General features: G+C 31.8%; 1 protein-coding gene and 1 long non-coding RNA gene across 3 annotated transcripts in view; both read left to right on the forward strand.

Annotated features, from left to right (window-relative positions):
- LOC114329832 (5-hydroxytryptamine receptor 2A) overlaps window positions 1-17,335 on the forward strand; it is an 895,697-nt gene that overhangs the window by 761,959 nt on the left and 116,403 nt on the right. For both annotated transcript variants that reach the window (XM_050646408.1, XM_050646409.1), the window contains exon 4: window positions 15,258-15,482. In XM_050646408.1, the coding sequence (XP_050502365.1) occupies window positions 15,258-15,482 (225 nt within the window). The remainder of the gene's footprint in view (window positions 1-15,257; window positions 15,483-17,335) is intronic.
- LOC126881822 (uncharacterized) lies at window positions 3,242-5,533 on the forward strand. The gene is made up of 3 exons (XR_007697014.1): window positions 3,242-3,485; window positions 3,544-3,644; window positions 5,407-5,533. It is a non-coding gene; the product is annotated as an uncharacterized LOC126881822 (long non-coding RNA).

Raw genomic sequence — 17,335 nt, forward strand, 5'->3', positions numbered from 1 at the left:
TTCGTTTGAATCATATAATAGAAGTATAACTTCTTACGTGCGTACAAAGTACACACACATTCTTTTTTTTTTTCGTTTAATGTGTTTAAAAAATAAGCCTTAGCCCAATTTTAACCCTCTACCGCCTCAACCTGCCCACTAAAACATAATTTTTTCGTATTCATTTTTTTTTCAGTATATCTGTTGTTCAGCGTGTCCTTAAGTAAACTACGTTTAAGAAAATAATTTCAAATTTTTGCAATATTTTTATATAAAATAAAGGTACCTGTGTCATTTTCATATTTTTTGGGTAGAATACAAAGAACAAAAATAAAACAGAATAATAAATTTAAGAAAAATACACATTTTAATATATCATACTTCTTATCATTTTGTGAATCAAAACATTTTGTTCTTTGTTCATTAGTTTGTATTTTACCTTACACTATCCATATTCTAATTGCTCGCTACCGTTTGGTAAATTATTCCGATTCGATTCTTTTTGCACAAACTTACTCAAAAACAGATCCTTATAACAAATCCACAAGTTGCCAGAGAGTACCACGGTCGGAAAATTGTTTAAAACTATTTTTTAAACAAATTCAAAAAATCAATTTTTCACTTCGGACTCTTAGATTCTCTGGATCAATCTGAGCAAAAAAGGTCTCTTGTGATTTTTCTCTAAAATTGACTGTTGTCGAGTTATACGAGATTTATAATTTTGAAAAACCCGAAAATGGCCATTTTCAAGACTTAATATGTAACTCGATTAAAAATTATTATTATGAAAGTCAGAAAGTGACCAAATCAAAGTTTAAAGCTCCCCGCCCCTACAAGAGCCTGTAGAAATTTTAGTCGTTATTTTATTACTTAGTTATTATTTTTAATAATTAACGTATTGAGGCGGGCGTCCGCAAGAGAGATGTACCATTCATTTGACATTTTAAAAAAATATCGATTGGAAGTCAAAAATACGTTTAAAAAAAATAAAGAAGGAATTTTGATGTCATATGTACACTCGACCTACGGGTTCATAAATAATAGATATGTTTTGTAGAAGCCTCATAAAATTTTTACATTAATTTCAACTTAACTAAACAAAAACAAAATCGAAAAATTGACGTTTTTGTGGGGGTAGGGGAGGGGGTGGTAGGCTAAAAATGCGATGCGTCGTAGTTTTTAATCATATATAACGTAAAGAAATGAAAAAAAATGTTAAGACTATCGATCTCAAAAAATAGCATTAAACCCGCAAAAACCCTTACAAAACTTGAAAAAAAAACATGGTTTTTGGGAGTTTAAAAGTGTTTGGCCCAAATTTTTGGATATTATAAAATACTCAGCCATTTCAAATTATACATAATCTATCAACAAAACCTTGAGTTGATCTATTTTGAAGTCTATAAAATGGAGAAAATCCTCAAAAACCCCCTAAAACAACGGTTTTCCTGATTTTTAAAGATGGCGCAGTTGATGGAAAAATCTGAAAAAAATGAGGGGGATACTTTTTGATAAAATACACAAAATTAAAAACAAATTGGACCTGCAGCCATCTCCAACAAAAAGTTAAAAGCTTTAAAAATATATAAGAAAAATTTGAGGTTATGTACACTCGACCTACGGGTTCATTAAAAATGGACATGTTTTATAAATGCTTCAGCTACATGTGTGAATTTTTTTAAAATTTTAAATCAATTGCAACCCAACTAAATAAAAATTAAATCTAAAAATCTACGTTTTTGGCTGTGGGGGAGGGGTAAGGGGGTGGCGAGCTAAAAATCCGCATAATCTCATTTTTTAATCGCATAGAACGTAAAAAAATTAATAAAATTGAATTCTGGGAGTGAGGGCACTTTGCCTATCTTAACGGGGGGTACCCTTTGTTTAATATTTAAATAAAATACAAATAAACTGTTTAAAGCATATTTATTTCGTTGAAATCATATAATACAAGTACTTATAACTTCTTACGTGCGCACAAAGTACACACATTCTTTTTTAGGTTCCTAAATACATAAAATCGAAAGTATTTTTTACTGTTGAACTGATATTCATGTGGAGATTTCAATGAACGTAAAATTTACAGGATTTTGTATTTTAACAACCAAAGTGACTAATGATATCAGAAAAATCGTAAATCTGGCAACGTTACAAACATCAAATTTCAAATTTTCATATAGCAAAATAGGTGTATCCTATTTTTTTGTAAAATTCAGACCATCAATTTAGCAGATAATTAGACGTTTCCAGAGGTTTGGTTCACTCTGTAGTACAGGTTATATTTTTTTAACATCAAACATAATAATTCTTTGAATGTTCGCAAAAATTAGTTAAATAACTTTTAATCATCCAAAAAACCTTTTAGCTAAACTCCAAGCCTGACTTTACACAGAGTTATACCCATTAGTCAAATTTAGCTAATATTTCACTAATGATTACACCAGCAACGCAATTGTGAAAGGATGACCCTTTTACCGCGTAAAAACCGCAGGCCCCTTATTATTTTGATCCATCGGCCGTTTCTCGGTAGTTAACTCAATCAGCGATTTATTACGTTATGGTTTTAATGGCAAAATCTCGTGTGGGCATCAGATTGAAAACGTTGGCTATTCTACAGCTATAAAGCATATAGAACTCTCCGACCGTAAATATTCCAGTACGATAATAAAAATGCTGTCAAAGCAAAGTCATGTTTGCAAACTGAAATGTTCATTTACTTTGTACCATATCAATTAAATATCAATTTCCGTTCCTTTATACCGATGGAATGGTCGTATAAAAATGATGTCAATATTAACACCCGTTTGATAGCTTTACAAAAAGTTGCAATTATAGTCACGCTTGACAGATGAGATGCAATACACGGAAAATGAATAATTTTGAAAAAAATGCCAGTTAACGTCTCATTATTTGATGTGTGCGATAAAATAAACAACTCTATAACCCAATTGTGAGAGGAAAATCATTCGGAGAATAGCAGACCAGTGCCGGATTTAGACAAGAATCTACAGGTCGAGCAAGTCTCGTAAATTTCACGATTGCAAGCCACGCTTCACGCAACCGTGTTTGCGTACTTGTGTTTCGAGTTGCGTGGTCGTGCGAAATTATATTTACCAAATTTAAATATAATCGTTTCTACTGATTCATACGCTGCCAAAATTAAATCAATATGGCTACTGGGTGTAAAAGATAAATCTTATTCTATCTGTTCTTAATGAGTTTTAGATAATTTTAGTTATATTTCTTTGTAATTTTGTGTTGTACAAAGATTAATTTAACATTTTCTCTGGAAGTATTAATTTAGAAAGATAATATGCTTCATTGGTGTTGTGTTTTGAAGTGTGAAATGCAAAGTAATTGTGATAAAGTCAAGATAAAGTTCACTTTTAAACTGAACTAAATAAGGTATCTGAGAGACAACAATGGTTAAATGCAATACAATGTACAGGTTTTACTAGCGAAATGAAAATTTTCCTGTCCTGTCTGCTGTAATCATTTTATATCTGGTAAGTTACAATTACAACAGTAACGATTTTTGAAGATGTTAACATTTTAATCTTATAGGAAAACCAGCCGACTTAATCGATAATAACAATCTCCAGAAATATTCATATTGAAATTATTTATAAGGCACTGGACTGTCTTAAATTCTACAATAATACTAGGTGGGTAAATGATTTTAGACATTTTTCATTAAGAGTAGATTAAGATTAAGTAGATTTAAGACTTGTTTACACGGGTAGAGTAATGATGCAAGTACTTGATAGAGTAGAGTAACTCTACCTGTAAAAATGCTCAGCACAGTAGAATAGCTGGTAGAGTGTATAGTTGGAGTTAAAGTAGAGTGACTAGCAACCTATGGCAAAGTAACTACTCTATGACCACCACTACTGCCAAAATGTCTACTCGGCTGCACACTCTACCCATGGAACACGTTCAATTATGGCAGAATAGAGTAGGTAGGAGAGTACATGGGGGCGCTGTCATTCTGGCTGGAATTGTGTTTTGTGTAAATAGTGAAAATGAAGTTCACCGAAGATGAAACTTTAAAACTTGTAGAGCTATAATACGGCGAATACCAGTGTTTATGGAATTTAGGTAGTGTATACTACAGAAATAAAAGTTTGCAGCAAGCTGCGGAGGATGAAATCATCGAAAGGATGGCAAAGGGGGCTTTGGAGTAAACGAGCTTAAGCAAAAAATTAAGAATTTAAGGTGCACTTATAATCAAGAGTGTTTAAAAATACAAAAATCGGTTTCACTATACTAGCATCAGTACTATACTTGTACTCTCCTCATGTGAATGGTATCAAGCCATTTTTGGTAGAGTACTACTGCTACTCTACTCTCCTCAAAACTCTACCCATGTTAACAAGTCTTTAGAAACAGTGGAAAGTGAGGTAGCTAGTAGAGTAAAATATACTGGTTTAGCAAATTACAATGGTTTAAGGTAATACAAGAGCGATAAACAGGTAGCCAAAACGTGTTCCAAGATTGTCACTGTAATTTTGAATATTTTTTCGAGGCATTTGGCACACGTATTCGTAAAATAATAAATAATGGCGGTACAGAGCCCAATTTGAAAAATATATTAATACGTGGAAATTACTCTGTAATTATACAATATTTAAAAAACGAGCCTGTACCGCAACTAAGAAGAACAAAAAATACACTTTCTTCAAATAAACTTTTTTATCCGATGCCTAGATTTTGTGTAATTTTGGAACTACTAATGAAATAAAAAATTTTAGTAGTTCCAAAATAACACAAAATCGGATAAAAAAGTTGTATTTGAAGAAAGTGTATTTTTTTGTTCTTCTTAATGGCGGTACAAGCTCGTTTTTTTTTATATTGTATTTAATTACAGAGTAATTTCCACATATTAATATATTTTTCAAATTGGGCTCTGTACCGCCATTCTTTATTATATTACGAATATGTGTGCCAAATATCTCGAAAAAATATTCAAAATTACAGCCGCAATCTTGGAACACATTTTCGCTACCTGTTGATCGATACTGTTTCCTCTTAAGATAGTTTTAATAGTTATTTATGATATAAGTATTAAAAGTACAATTTTAAGACGCGCATGTGAAAGTTAACTTGAAAAAATAATTTTATTAATGTTTTGACTTCCACATCAGATGTCATTGTCAAAATACAAAATATTCATTATTATTAGGTTTGTTCTAGCAAACAGTCAAACTAGTCAAAAACCATCAGCAAACAGTTGGTCAGTAAAAGAACATAATACAGTCACCAGTGCGATCCCCTCTACTCGCGCTGGTCCACTATTCGCTGATGGTTTCAAACTGATGCTAGAACAAACCTATTATTATTATGCATATCATTATCTGTAAATAATATTTCTTCTGATTGTTAATTGTAAAGGATAGAAAAATTACCACTTATTTTATTTTTTTTTAGAATCAGCTGAGAGAAGTGGTCTACAAAAAACCAGGAAGGAAACGGAATATGTGGCTACGAAAGGCAAAAGAAAGGTTTACAAAGCAAATGTGACACATTTTTTTGAAATATTTAGGAATATCAGTAAATTGCATTAAAAAAATGTATGAAAAGATTTTGTTCAATAAAAATGTTTATATTTATCAAGGATGTATTATTTGGTATGGCCACATATCGTCAGTGATGTAATAATACATCCTATCTGTTTTTTCATGAGTTTTGTAAGAGAGACTAAAAACTTGTCTTAGGGTCACCTCCTGTTTTCATATGATATTTTTTGACTTGTTTTGTAGTAAATTAAACTATCTATGAACTACAAAACAAGTCAAAACTTACATATGAACACAGGAGGTGACCTTAAAACATGTTTTTCCATCTCTCATACAAAACTCATGAAAAAACAGATAGGAGGTATTGTCACATCAGCAAAGATGTACAGTGATGAGTGCCCTAATAACCGGCAAAATATGGGCAACATATTTAGTTGTGAGATAAAAAGAAATGAAACTAGTTGAGCTGGGAAATTTAGCGAAATTAACCTTTAAATTTACGTTATATTGATCCCACCTTTACACATATCGGAGGAGTATGTCAACTAAAACTGTCACTGTGACAGTGGTAGTTTCCAAACTCGTCTGATACATCTGAAGGTGGTACAAAATCAATACAATCTAAATGTATAAGTTAATAGGTTTGTTCGTAGAACGATCAGCAACCGTTGCCAACCATCAGACACATGCGCGTTCGTAGTCTACGAACTCTAACTGTTAACTGCACAGCGCCAACTGTTAACTGCACAGCGCCAACTGTCAACTGCGCATGCGTCTGACGGTTGGCAACGGTTGCTGATCGTTTGGATCGTACTACGAACAAACCTAATATCGCTAAATTTCCCAGCTCGACTAGTTTCATGTCTTTTTATCTCACTACTTAATACATCTTTTGTGCTATTTTGCCGGTTATTAGAGCGCTCATCACTGTATTTCTGGTATATCCAGGGAATGTCTACAAAATATATTTTGAATGTCCAGAGAATATTCGTGGACATTCATGGAATGTTCCAATAAGACATTCAGGTAATGTTTAAAATGCTGACACAGGATTTTCCTGGGATGTTCAGGGAACATGTTTTCGGGGATATTCCAGGAATTTTTCAATGTCTGTGTACCTTCTATGGAATATTTTGGTGTTATTACCGCCGCACTCCACTTGAGATTTGTAATCAGGAAGATTGAACACATTGTTTCAAATACAGGTCAATCCATTTGTGACTAAATAATCATGGATTGACTTCTATTTGAAAGATGTGTTCAATCTTCACAACTACAAATCGCAAGTGGAGTCCGGCGCTTAGGGCTACTTCCTCTTCGGTATTATGTATTATACTACAGAAATCAGGAACTTTCCTTCTAAATATATGTATGCATCTTGGCCATCAAACATATTCTTCCAAACATTTTTTTAAGGGGTTACATAGGTCTTGTGGGTAAAAAAAGTGACTTTTTAAAAAAATTATATCTCGAAAACTAAAATTTATTTTTATTTATAATTGGAACATATAAAAGTATAGTACTTAAGGTAGTCTCAAAAAAAGTTTCAGCCAAAAATATTCATTTTTGTAGAGTTTAAGTTTTTTTGCGTTGGCAGCATAACTAAGTCCAGTCTCATCTGAAATCAAAAAGTTTCTTGTAGTTTATACCTTTGGCTAGAATATGAACGAAGGAATTAAAAAAAATGAAATTTGAAGATTTTACATAAGTTTAAACACATTTTTGACCCCAATTTTTCTCATTTTTAAAGTAGTTTTTTTTATAAAACAAAAATGACCTCATCTAATAAAAAATCGTTTGTTCGTTCACTAGCCAGAGGTATAAACTACAAGAAACTTTGATTTCAGATGAGACTGGACTTGTTATGCTGCTCACCGCAAAAAAGGGCTGTTGTCGAAAAAGTGCAGTCAACTCTACAAAAATGAATATTTTTGGCTAAAATTTTTTTGAGAATACTATACTTTTACATGTTTCAATTATAAATAAAAATAATTTTTAGTTTCCAAGATATATTTTTTTTAAAAAGTCACTTTTTTTACCTGCAAGACAACTTAACAAATTGTTGATTTCGAATTGTAACAGTTGTTTTGCAAAGTATGCTGCCCTCTTGTATTTTCTGTGTTATCTTCAAAAAACACAAAACAAAAAAAAAATAAAACAAAAGTTTAACCACCTTCACACCACAGAATCAAGGAATCAAGTTACACAAATTTTCAAACACCTCACCTGACACAGCGTCTCAAGTACGATTGCGCGAATTGGTAAATATAACTCCGCACGACCACGCAACTCGAAACACAAGTACGCAAACACGGTTGCGTGAAGCGTGGCTCGCAATCGTGAAATTTACGAGACTAGCTCGACCTGTAGACTCTTGTCGGATTTAGTTCATGGACAGCCGCGCCGGATTGGCAAGTTCGGCAAAGCGACACCTGGTTTCTACGCTCTGCAACTTTATTCGCACTTTTAATTATATTGTCCAATTATATTAGTCCTGCTTACTAGATAATTGTCAAGGCCATAGTCCAAAAAAATAATAAGAGGAAAAAATAAGATTCAGGTTATGTTATTAAAATATAAACAATTGTATGTAGTAAATAAAATTAGTTATTAAGATGCAGTGCTGCAAGCAGAATACAATTAATTAAATTTACCTTTATGTAATAATTGCATATCATAACAATATTGTGGAGCAATATATAATTTTTCTTCTTCAACGAGAGTAGGTATGAAATGTACGTCAATTTGACAATTTCAATTGACAATATGAATTATTTAAGAAAGTTGCAATATTTCTTCGCTATTCGCGCACGATGGTTTCTCGTATCCCTTCCAAGTACTTGCACACCGCGAATACCGCCACTCTCCAGTAGGTAGAGATGCGTCTTAGGTTAACAATTCATTAAAACTCTTTTAATGTTATTAGGTTATTTATTACAAATATACAAAAAAGCAACAAAGACACAAACTCACAATTTATAAAGTAAATTAAAATAATTATGTGCAAACAAATTTTCCTGGATTTCCTACTTGCAAACAGGTCGATGATTTTATTAAAATCTAATTTTGTAAGCAGATCAATATTAATATTTAAAACAGCGAACGAATTTAATGTTTCTTCCGTCATCGTATTTCTCAAATAATTTTTGACCCGTTTTAAAGTGGAAAATGACCTTTCACCAGTTGCGTTAGTATCCATCAACGATATGAAGATTATTAGTGCTATTTCTACGTTTGGGACGGTTGCACTGTGAGTTGTTGGATTTTTATACTCAACTTGGCCTAGGTTAAGTAGTGACATTATAAAATGTTTTAATTGAATACACTCACTTGCTAGAGATGTATCCAAGTCATTCGAATAAATATTCACTAATACCGACGCTTTGTCTGAAATCTCGTTATCCTCTGAAAGAGGTAGAGAAAATAAAAATGAGAAAGTGATGGCAAGATCTTCATAAGCTTTTCCTCTAGATTTCAGATTATTTGCCAAATAATCAATTGTTTTAGACAGCACTTAAGTTCTAATCTTATTTAGCGGTGTAAGGATCTCTTCTGTATCTGCTTCGTCAAACTGTAATTTTCTTTTGCGACTTCTGTGTTGTGAATTCTTTCAGCACTTCATCTACAAAATTTTTGGCCAGAATGTTGGATCTTGTAAATCAACGCAATTAACCCGACTTTTGACTAGAATTTGACGTTCAGGAGAACTCTTTTCAGGATGTAACTCGATATCACAAAGTGGGTCTGAATTTGCTGTGGATGAATCATCTCGACGTGATGAAGATCCTGCTGCAAATTTTATTTTATTAAAAAAGTAGCTAAAACAGTCAAATAAACCTACCTTCTAAAACATCCGAAACTGTTGCAATTGGATCGTTTTGAAAAGAAGTGCTCGTTGGTATACTATCATGCCTGGATTTGGTAAAAAAAAAAGCTGAATTTTGGATGGTTTTTTTAATACATCATTTAATTTCTGTTGTTTTTCTAACTTTTGTCGTTTCCAAAATGCACCTCCTTCCTTTTCACGTCACGAAAACACTTCACTAATAATACGTAAAAGTTGAGACTCGTCTCGAAAACTGCGCTAACACGACTGACGACATGACGTGTTGGAGCCGGCACGCTGCTGCCAGGCGCAGTGGTGCTGGCCGATTTCCCGGAAACATGAAACGTGTTTTTGTGCGACCTGCTACCGCAGGCACGGATCTTATCGGTGATGAGACGAAGTTTTATTATCATGCTATTTCAGAAAATCAACCCATAAATTTGAAATGCCCACATATAGAATTAAAACGTGATGGGAGCGACGTACCGCCTCTTAAAATTTACCGTCGAGGGCTAATAGTCCCATAGCCCCCCTTAATCCGGCACTGTAGCAGACCCACTAAATTTAGGTAATAATGAATTTAGAAAACTGATTAACTACAAAGTAAGAGAACTGTTAAATGGAGAAGGCTTCGTCAGATTTATCAAGGCACAGAAGTCAGATGGATGGGACATACAGAACGGATAAATCCACAATCAATTATCAAGAAAATAATTAAATGGAGACCAGTACCAGGCAGACCACGACCATGGGGAAGACCGAAAACGAGATGGGAGAACTAGATAATTGTTGAACTTAAGAAGATGAGAGTTAGAGTATGGACAACCATAAGCAAAAACAAGAACGCATGGAAAAATATTGTAGAAGACGCCACGTCACAGAACCAATTATTCTTCTTCTTCTTCCTACTTTATAAATAGGGTCATGCCTATATTACTTCGGTTTTTAGCCTCAATTGACGTTTTCTGACCATCTTTTCCCCGGTCGTCCCAATGATCTTCCTCCATTTGGCGATTTGTCTCTTGCTATTCGTACTAGGTATTATATTTTCTGTCATTCATATGTTAATATCATTTAGATATTCCATGAGAGTGTCATGTTTATCTTTGTCGAAAGCTTTCTCATCTTTTTGTTAGTCTCGATATGTTTGGGCAAGAGTTGTAAAACTGTACAGAGCTTCTACTGTGCCGAAGCCATTACGAAAGCCAAACTGTTTGTTACTTATATTAGTCTAGTAAAATAAAATTACACTACATGTAAATCAAAATGTAAATTCGTACAGGTTGAAACAAATTTTATATCAAACTTTAGGTGGGCACAAAAGATATTTTTAAGAAAGTATCCAAATCATACAAGGGGATCATTGTTTAAATAATTAAAAAGGGGTCATTTTTGAAAAAAAAATACTTTTTTAACTGCTGAGGTCATTCAATTAATCATGATGGTCTATAGGATTGTTTTCTACAAAGTTGAAGGGTAAATCTTTAACATAAGACTTACTGAATTAAATTTGGCCCCCTATTTATTTAAATAATTATACGTAAATCTTAAAAAAAAATTTGCAAGAAAAAATCTTTTTAGCGTTTTAAATAAGCACTATAAAATATCTTATTTTACAGGAGAAGTTGCGCTATATTATCAGTATTAATAAAAAAAATGGTCCAAAAATATTTAATATTTTTTGAGATATAGAATTTGTTTATTAAATATTACTCTATTTTCAATTGCAAAAACGCGGTTGTTGCCAAAGAAATATTCACCTGTATTAAATCTTATGATTTTTATTTTTATGTATATTTTCGATAAATTTTAACTATTTAGAATGGGAAATAAGCCACAATATTATTAAAAAATGATTTTTATTAACGTTTCGACGCCCAAATCGGGTGCCGTTGTCAAAATACAAAATACTATTAATATAAACAAAAATGTTGTTGCTTAGTAAAAAAAATCTTCTAATAATTTATTTAATTTGACTCATTTATATCGGCAATTCAGATACATACGATACATTTTAAAGTAGAAGACTTTAAAATGATATTGCCAATATTCATGAGTTGCGTTCCTGGGACGACTTTACTGAAAGATAGTTCATTCGATTACATGAAATCAACCCCAACTCAAGAATATCCGTCACAAAAAAAAATCAACACGCATGGGATAATGAACATAGAGTTCAGTGGAGAGATTTAAGTATAGTCCTGAAAGAAACAGATAGTAAAAAGAGAAAAATCAAAGAAGCGGCTCTAATTATGCTAAACGAAACCAATTGTGTCGCAAATTCCTCGGTGGAATGCAGTAGGATATGGATACCCATACTGAAAGAGGAAGTCAATAGAAAGAAAATACCACAATTAGTAAGTCAATAGTCGAGTTAGTACATATTTTATATTTTAGTATTACTTATATACCCATGTATTATTGATATTATTTATAATTTAAACAAAATTATAGTAAAGTCAGAATTTGGTATTAATTTTGAGAGTAAATTAAATGTAAGACCAAATACTTACGATGTCGGGATAGTATCACGAGGTTTTTCCTGGTTTTCCCTCGTGATTTACTATGAGATCTCTAACGCGAGAATTTTAATGTCACCGTTGCATGTGGTTGTCTTTTTAAAGACAGATCACATGCTATGATTTTTTTTTTTGTGACGGATATTCTTGAGTTGGGGTTGATTTCATGTAATCGAATGAACTATCTTTCAGTAAAGTCGTCCCAGGAATGCAACTCATAAATATTGGCAATATCATTTTAAAGTCTTCTACTTTAAAATGTATCGTATGTATCTGAATTGCCGATATAAATGAGTCAAATTAAATAAATTATTAGAAGAATTTTTTTACTAAGCAACAACATTTTTGTTTATATTAATAGTATTTTGTATTTTGACAACGGCACCCGATTTGGGCGTCGAAACGTTAATAAAAATCATTTTTTAATAATATTGTGGCTTATTTCCCATTCTAAATAGTTAAAATTGTAAAAATGCCACAAGAAAATAGCTTCAGAACAACATTTTCGATAAATGTATTGATAAATTCAAATTTCAATTAAACTTCCCCCTAAAATGGCATTTGAAAATTATTCAAATTTGTTTTGTAATAACGTCGCGGGTATTAAATATTTTGAAATGCCGTTTCGATAATTGGATTCCTGGGAATTTTTCACTAATTAACGAATTTTTTTGTCTGTTTTTCCTTTTCTTTTTTTTTTTTTTTCTTGGAGTTATATTACTACGGGCCCTTTTAGGGTTAACTTTCATTAAGAATGTCGAATCTCTAAGTTGTATATTTTAGACCTAAAAATAGTAAGATTTGTCTAAAATTACTTAAATAAACTGTGGCTACTTACTGAATTACAGGGTGTTTTATTTAAAAATTTAAAAATTATTTTTATCAAGTACTTTCAAACTATTTGACGTATCCTTATCATACTTGGCAGAAAGTGTGGTACTATAGAGTCTACTAAATTGTGATAAATAAAAATGTCTAGCTACTACCAGAGGCGTACGACAGGGGATAGTTAATGGTTGACCCTTCCCAAATTCTACGCCACTGAGGGAATTACTATTTTAGTGAAATTTTTAGATTCTCCAATACTTTCTATGTAAATAATATACTTTTTACTAGTAACGATTAAGTTATTAGTTTTCGAGATTTTGGACGTTATAAATGAAACGGCATAGTTATTTTGATTCATCCATTCATTCATTTTAAACTTCCAATATCTCTCAAACTGATGACTTTATCGATACCAATAAAGTTATTTACATACAAAGTATTGGCGAATCGAAAAATTTCGCTAAAATAGTAATTCACTTAGTGGCGTAGAATTTGGGAAGGGTCAATCATTCACTATTCCCTGTCGTACGCCTCTGGCACTGACTAGAAACGTATATTAATCACAATTTAGTAGGGTGTATAATAGCCACACTTTTTGCCAAGTATGATAAGGATACGCCAAATAGTTTTAAAGTACTTGGAAAAAATAATTTTTAAATTTTTAAATAAAACACCCTGTAACTCAGTAAGTAGCCATATTTTATTTGAGAGATTTTAGTTAAATCTTAATATTTTTATGTCTAGAATCTACAACTCAGAGATTCGACATTCTTAATAAAATTTAACCCTAAAAGGACCCGTAGTACTATAACTCCAAAATAAAGAAGAAGAAGAAACGACAAAAAAATTTGGTTTGTTTTTTTTGGCCCTTAAGAGCTATGCCCATTTATCCTGCACCAAATCCTAAACTAAAAACTATCTAATCCTAACAAGCAGCGAGATTATGACGAAACCAAAACGAGCAAGGATGGAAAAAGGAAATACACTTTTCACACCCAGGGATCGGTCAGGGTGAAAAATTTGGTTAATTAGTAAAAAATTCCCAGGAACCGAATTATCGAAATGGCATTTCAAAATACTTAATCCCCGCGACTTTATTAAAAAAACAAGTTATAAACAAATTTGAATAATTTTCAAATGCCATTTTAGGGGGGAGTTTAATTGAAATTTGAATTTATCAATACATTTATCGAAGACATACATAAAAATAAAAGTAATGAGATCTTAAGCAGGTGAATATTTCTTTGGCAACAACCGCGTTTTTGCAATTGAAAATATAGTAACATTTAATAAATAAATTTAATACCTCAAAAAATATTAAATATTTTTCGACCAATTTTTTTTTGCTTAATACTGGTAACATAGCCCAAATTAGTCTGTAAAATAAGATATTTTATAGTGCTTATTTAAAACGCTAAAAATAATTTTTTGCAAATTTGTTTTTAAAATTTTATAGACAATTATTTACATAAATAGGGGATCAAATTTAATTAAGTAAGTCTTATGTGAAAGATTTTTCCACCTACCTCTACCGAAAGTATACTTTTCCGGACCTGATTGTAGGGAGCAAAGTTGTACTTTTCCTCCCTAGGGAGGAAAATATTTTTCCTCCCTAGGGAGGAAAAGTAAAAATGACGTCATGGTATTTCATTCAAGAAATGTAACTTATTGACGCCCTGTACAATATCTATTTTCTATTACGTAAGTTTCTATACATTTTAACGTTTATTTATAAAACACTCTGTATTTTGCAGAATGGTAAAAAACAGTAAATTGTTATTTTGATTTAACAATGTTTACATTATTAATTTGACTTATATTTGACAGTTGACAGTTATATTGTACGTACTTGTTAGTTTTAGTTCTAATAAATTTTGTTGGTTAGTTACATAAATAAATTAAGTAAAAATGAAAAAATGACTTGTTACTTGAGGAAGGTGGAAAAACCATATGTATAACATGGGAGTAAAGTGCCTTTTCCTCCCTTGAATGATTACTGCCTTCCGCTACGCGTCGGGCAGTAAACTTCATTCTCGGAAGGAAAAGTAGCACTTTCCTCCCTTGTTATACAAATAGCTATACCCTTCAACTTTGCAGAAAAAATCCCGTAGACCTTCATTAATAAGTGAATTACCTCAGCAGTTAAAAAAGTATTTTTTTTTTTGCAAAAATTACTCCTTTTTAATTATTTAAACAATGATCCCCTTGTATGATTTGGATACTTTCTTGAAAATATCTTTTGTACCCACCTAAACTTTGATATAAAATTTGTTTTAACCTGTACGAATTTACATTTTGACTTTTTTTATTTTATTAAGCTATATCCTCTTAACACTTTCTGAATATTCGTGCATGTGTAACCTTTAAAAATGTTTTCAATAATAATTTTGTTCCTGGCAAATAATTATCCTGTATATGCCATAGAGTTATCCAGAAGGGTATAAACGTATTTTAAATGATCTCATTTACTTCAAATTTTAATTTTGATAAAAGGAAAAAATTGTAAGCAGGATTGTATGATATTTTGTTTGTTAGTATTTTGATCTTTTACTATAATCAATTTAAATAATATATTGATTTTTTTTTCAGGAAGTTGGCCTTTTGGGTTCGTCTGGTGTAATGTTTACGTGACCTGTGACGTTTTGGCCTGTTCATCTTCAATAATGCACATGTGTTTCATCAGCCTAGGCCGGTACCTGGGTATCAGGAATCCTCTCAAAACCAGACATAGTACCACAACAAAGACAGTTGTATTTAAAATAGCATTAGTGTGGTTGCTGTCCATGTTAGTCTCTAGTTCAATTACAGTATTAGGTAAGCTATCCTATGTATAAACACTTAGATTTTAACTCTTAAATATCAGAAAATTATTTGTTGCCATAAAACATAAAGTTCATAAATTTTTAATGCTTAATTTACAAAAAGGGAAATTGATAAAGAAAAGTAAACCAGATATAACATAATTATGATATCTCTGAATAAGTATGGATAGCATTAGAATATACCCAAAAAGCGGAAACATAGTAAATTTAACTCATACCCAAAGCAAGTTTTTTTTTCATGTAATTGATTACTCCGTTATGGCTGAAGTTCCAACTACGAGTAAGCACATTAGACTCAAATATACACTGATCAAAACTAAAAAGGAGCCCCTTATAAAGATATTCGTAGTTTTGAATTAATTCTTATTATGGTTATATTATAACAAAGAAAAGAAACTTGTTTTTCTTTCATTTATAAAAATTATATGCGTCTACTGGGTAGACGTATACAGTAACCGTCACGCTACTAGACACATGGGAACACTGCGCTAATACAGTCCTGGACCGTTCACTTGTTGCACTGTTTACTTTTATGTCTAATGACGTTTAGAAAGTCAGATAATGTATAGAAACCGAAGATTAACATAGAAATTTGACAGTCATTAGAACAACTGTATTTGACGTTTATAGTTGTGATTGTGTAAAGTTGTAAAAGCTTTAAAGTATTGTAAGATTCTGGGTGTTTGAATAAAGTTGTTTTAAAGCAGAGTAACAATACTATTAATTATTAATATATTTTTTGTATGGAAAAACAATTATTTTGAATAGTTTCTTGACAGTAACATGACAGACATGAAAGGCACATCTGAGAACGGACCGGATTAGCCCATCAGGATAGCACTTAGGTACCTACCCATGTGTCTAGCAAAGCGGAGCTTACTGTATATTAAATTCCTGCAATGCAATAAGCAATTTTTATTAAATTAAATTAGTGGCTCTTTTTTCGTTTTCCTCAGTGTATTTTCACACCAAAAACAAATTTTTGTAAAGAAAGGAAAACGAGGAATACTTCCATTACTGGGTAATAATAATAACAACACCTGCCGTAAAAGCCATCTGGTTTTAATCTTCCCGAATACAAATTTTGCTTTATGTTTTCATTCGTGTTGCAATTTCCGATCAATCAAGTAGTTATTAAATTCTGCGACTTTCAAGATTTGATTCAGTCTGCTGTATCTGTAAATAGCAAAAAGTAGAGTTCATCATTATATTCGAAATAAAATCACTTTTCTTACCGTTACAATAAAGATTTTATGTAAAATTTATGTAAAAATAGATTTTCAAATTTAAAAATAAAGTTAATAGCTGGAATTTTTTTTTCAAAAGCTAGTTAGATATGGTAGATATTCATATATTAAAATTAGTAAAGCATCCGCAGAATGTCAAAATTGAATTATTCTATTTATTCTTTTAAACGTGGAAATCAATTTTTATTATAGTTTTAATTAAAATTACAATTTAATTAAACTAAGAGACCGTGGCAGGGTTTAGGAAAGGCAAAGGAACAACCGATCAGATATTCATAATAAAGGAGGTGCTGACACGCTTCTATGAATACAAAATCCCGGCAATAGCATTATTCATAGATTTTAAAAAGGCGTACGACTCTGTCAAGAGAGAAAAAATTGCGGAAGTTATGGAAGAATTCGAAATGCCTACGAAGCTAAAGAAATTGATGATGATGACATTGAAGCATACAACCTGCAACGTAAGAGTAAAAAACCTCAGAAGATTTTGCAGTCAGATCAGGACTTAGGCAAGGAGACCCCCTATCAACGCTAATATTTAGGTAACATGATGGGCACATATTGTACAAGAGTCATCAATTAGTGGGATATGAAGATG

Source organism: Diabrotica virgifera, chromosome 3, assembly GCF_917563875.1.
Source record: "Diabrotica virgifera virgifera chromosome 3, PGI_DIABVI_V3a".
Taxonomy (NCBI): Eukaryota; Metazoa; Arthropoda; class Insecta; order Coleoptera; family Chrysomelidae; genus Diabrotica; species Diabrotica virgifera.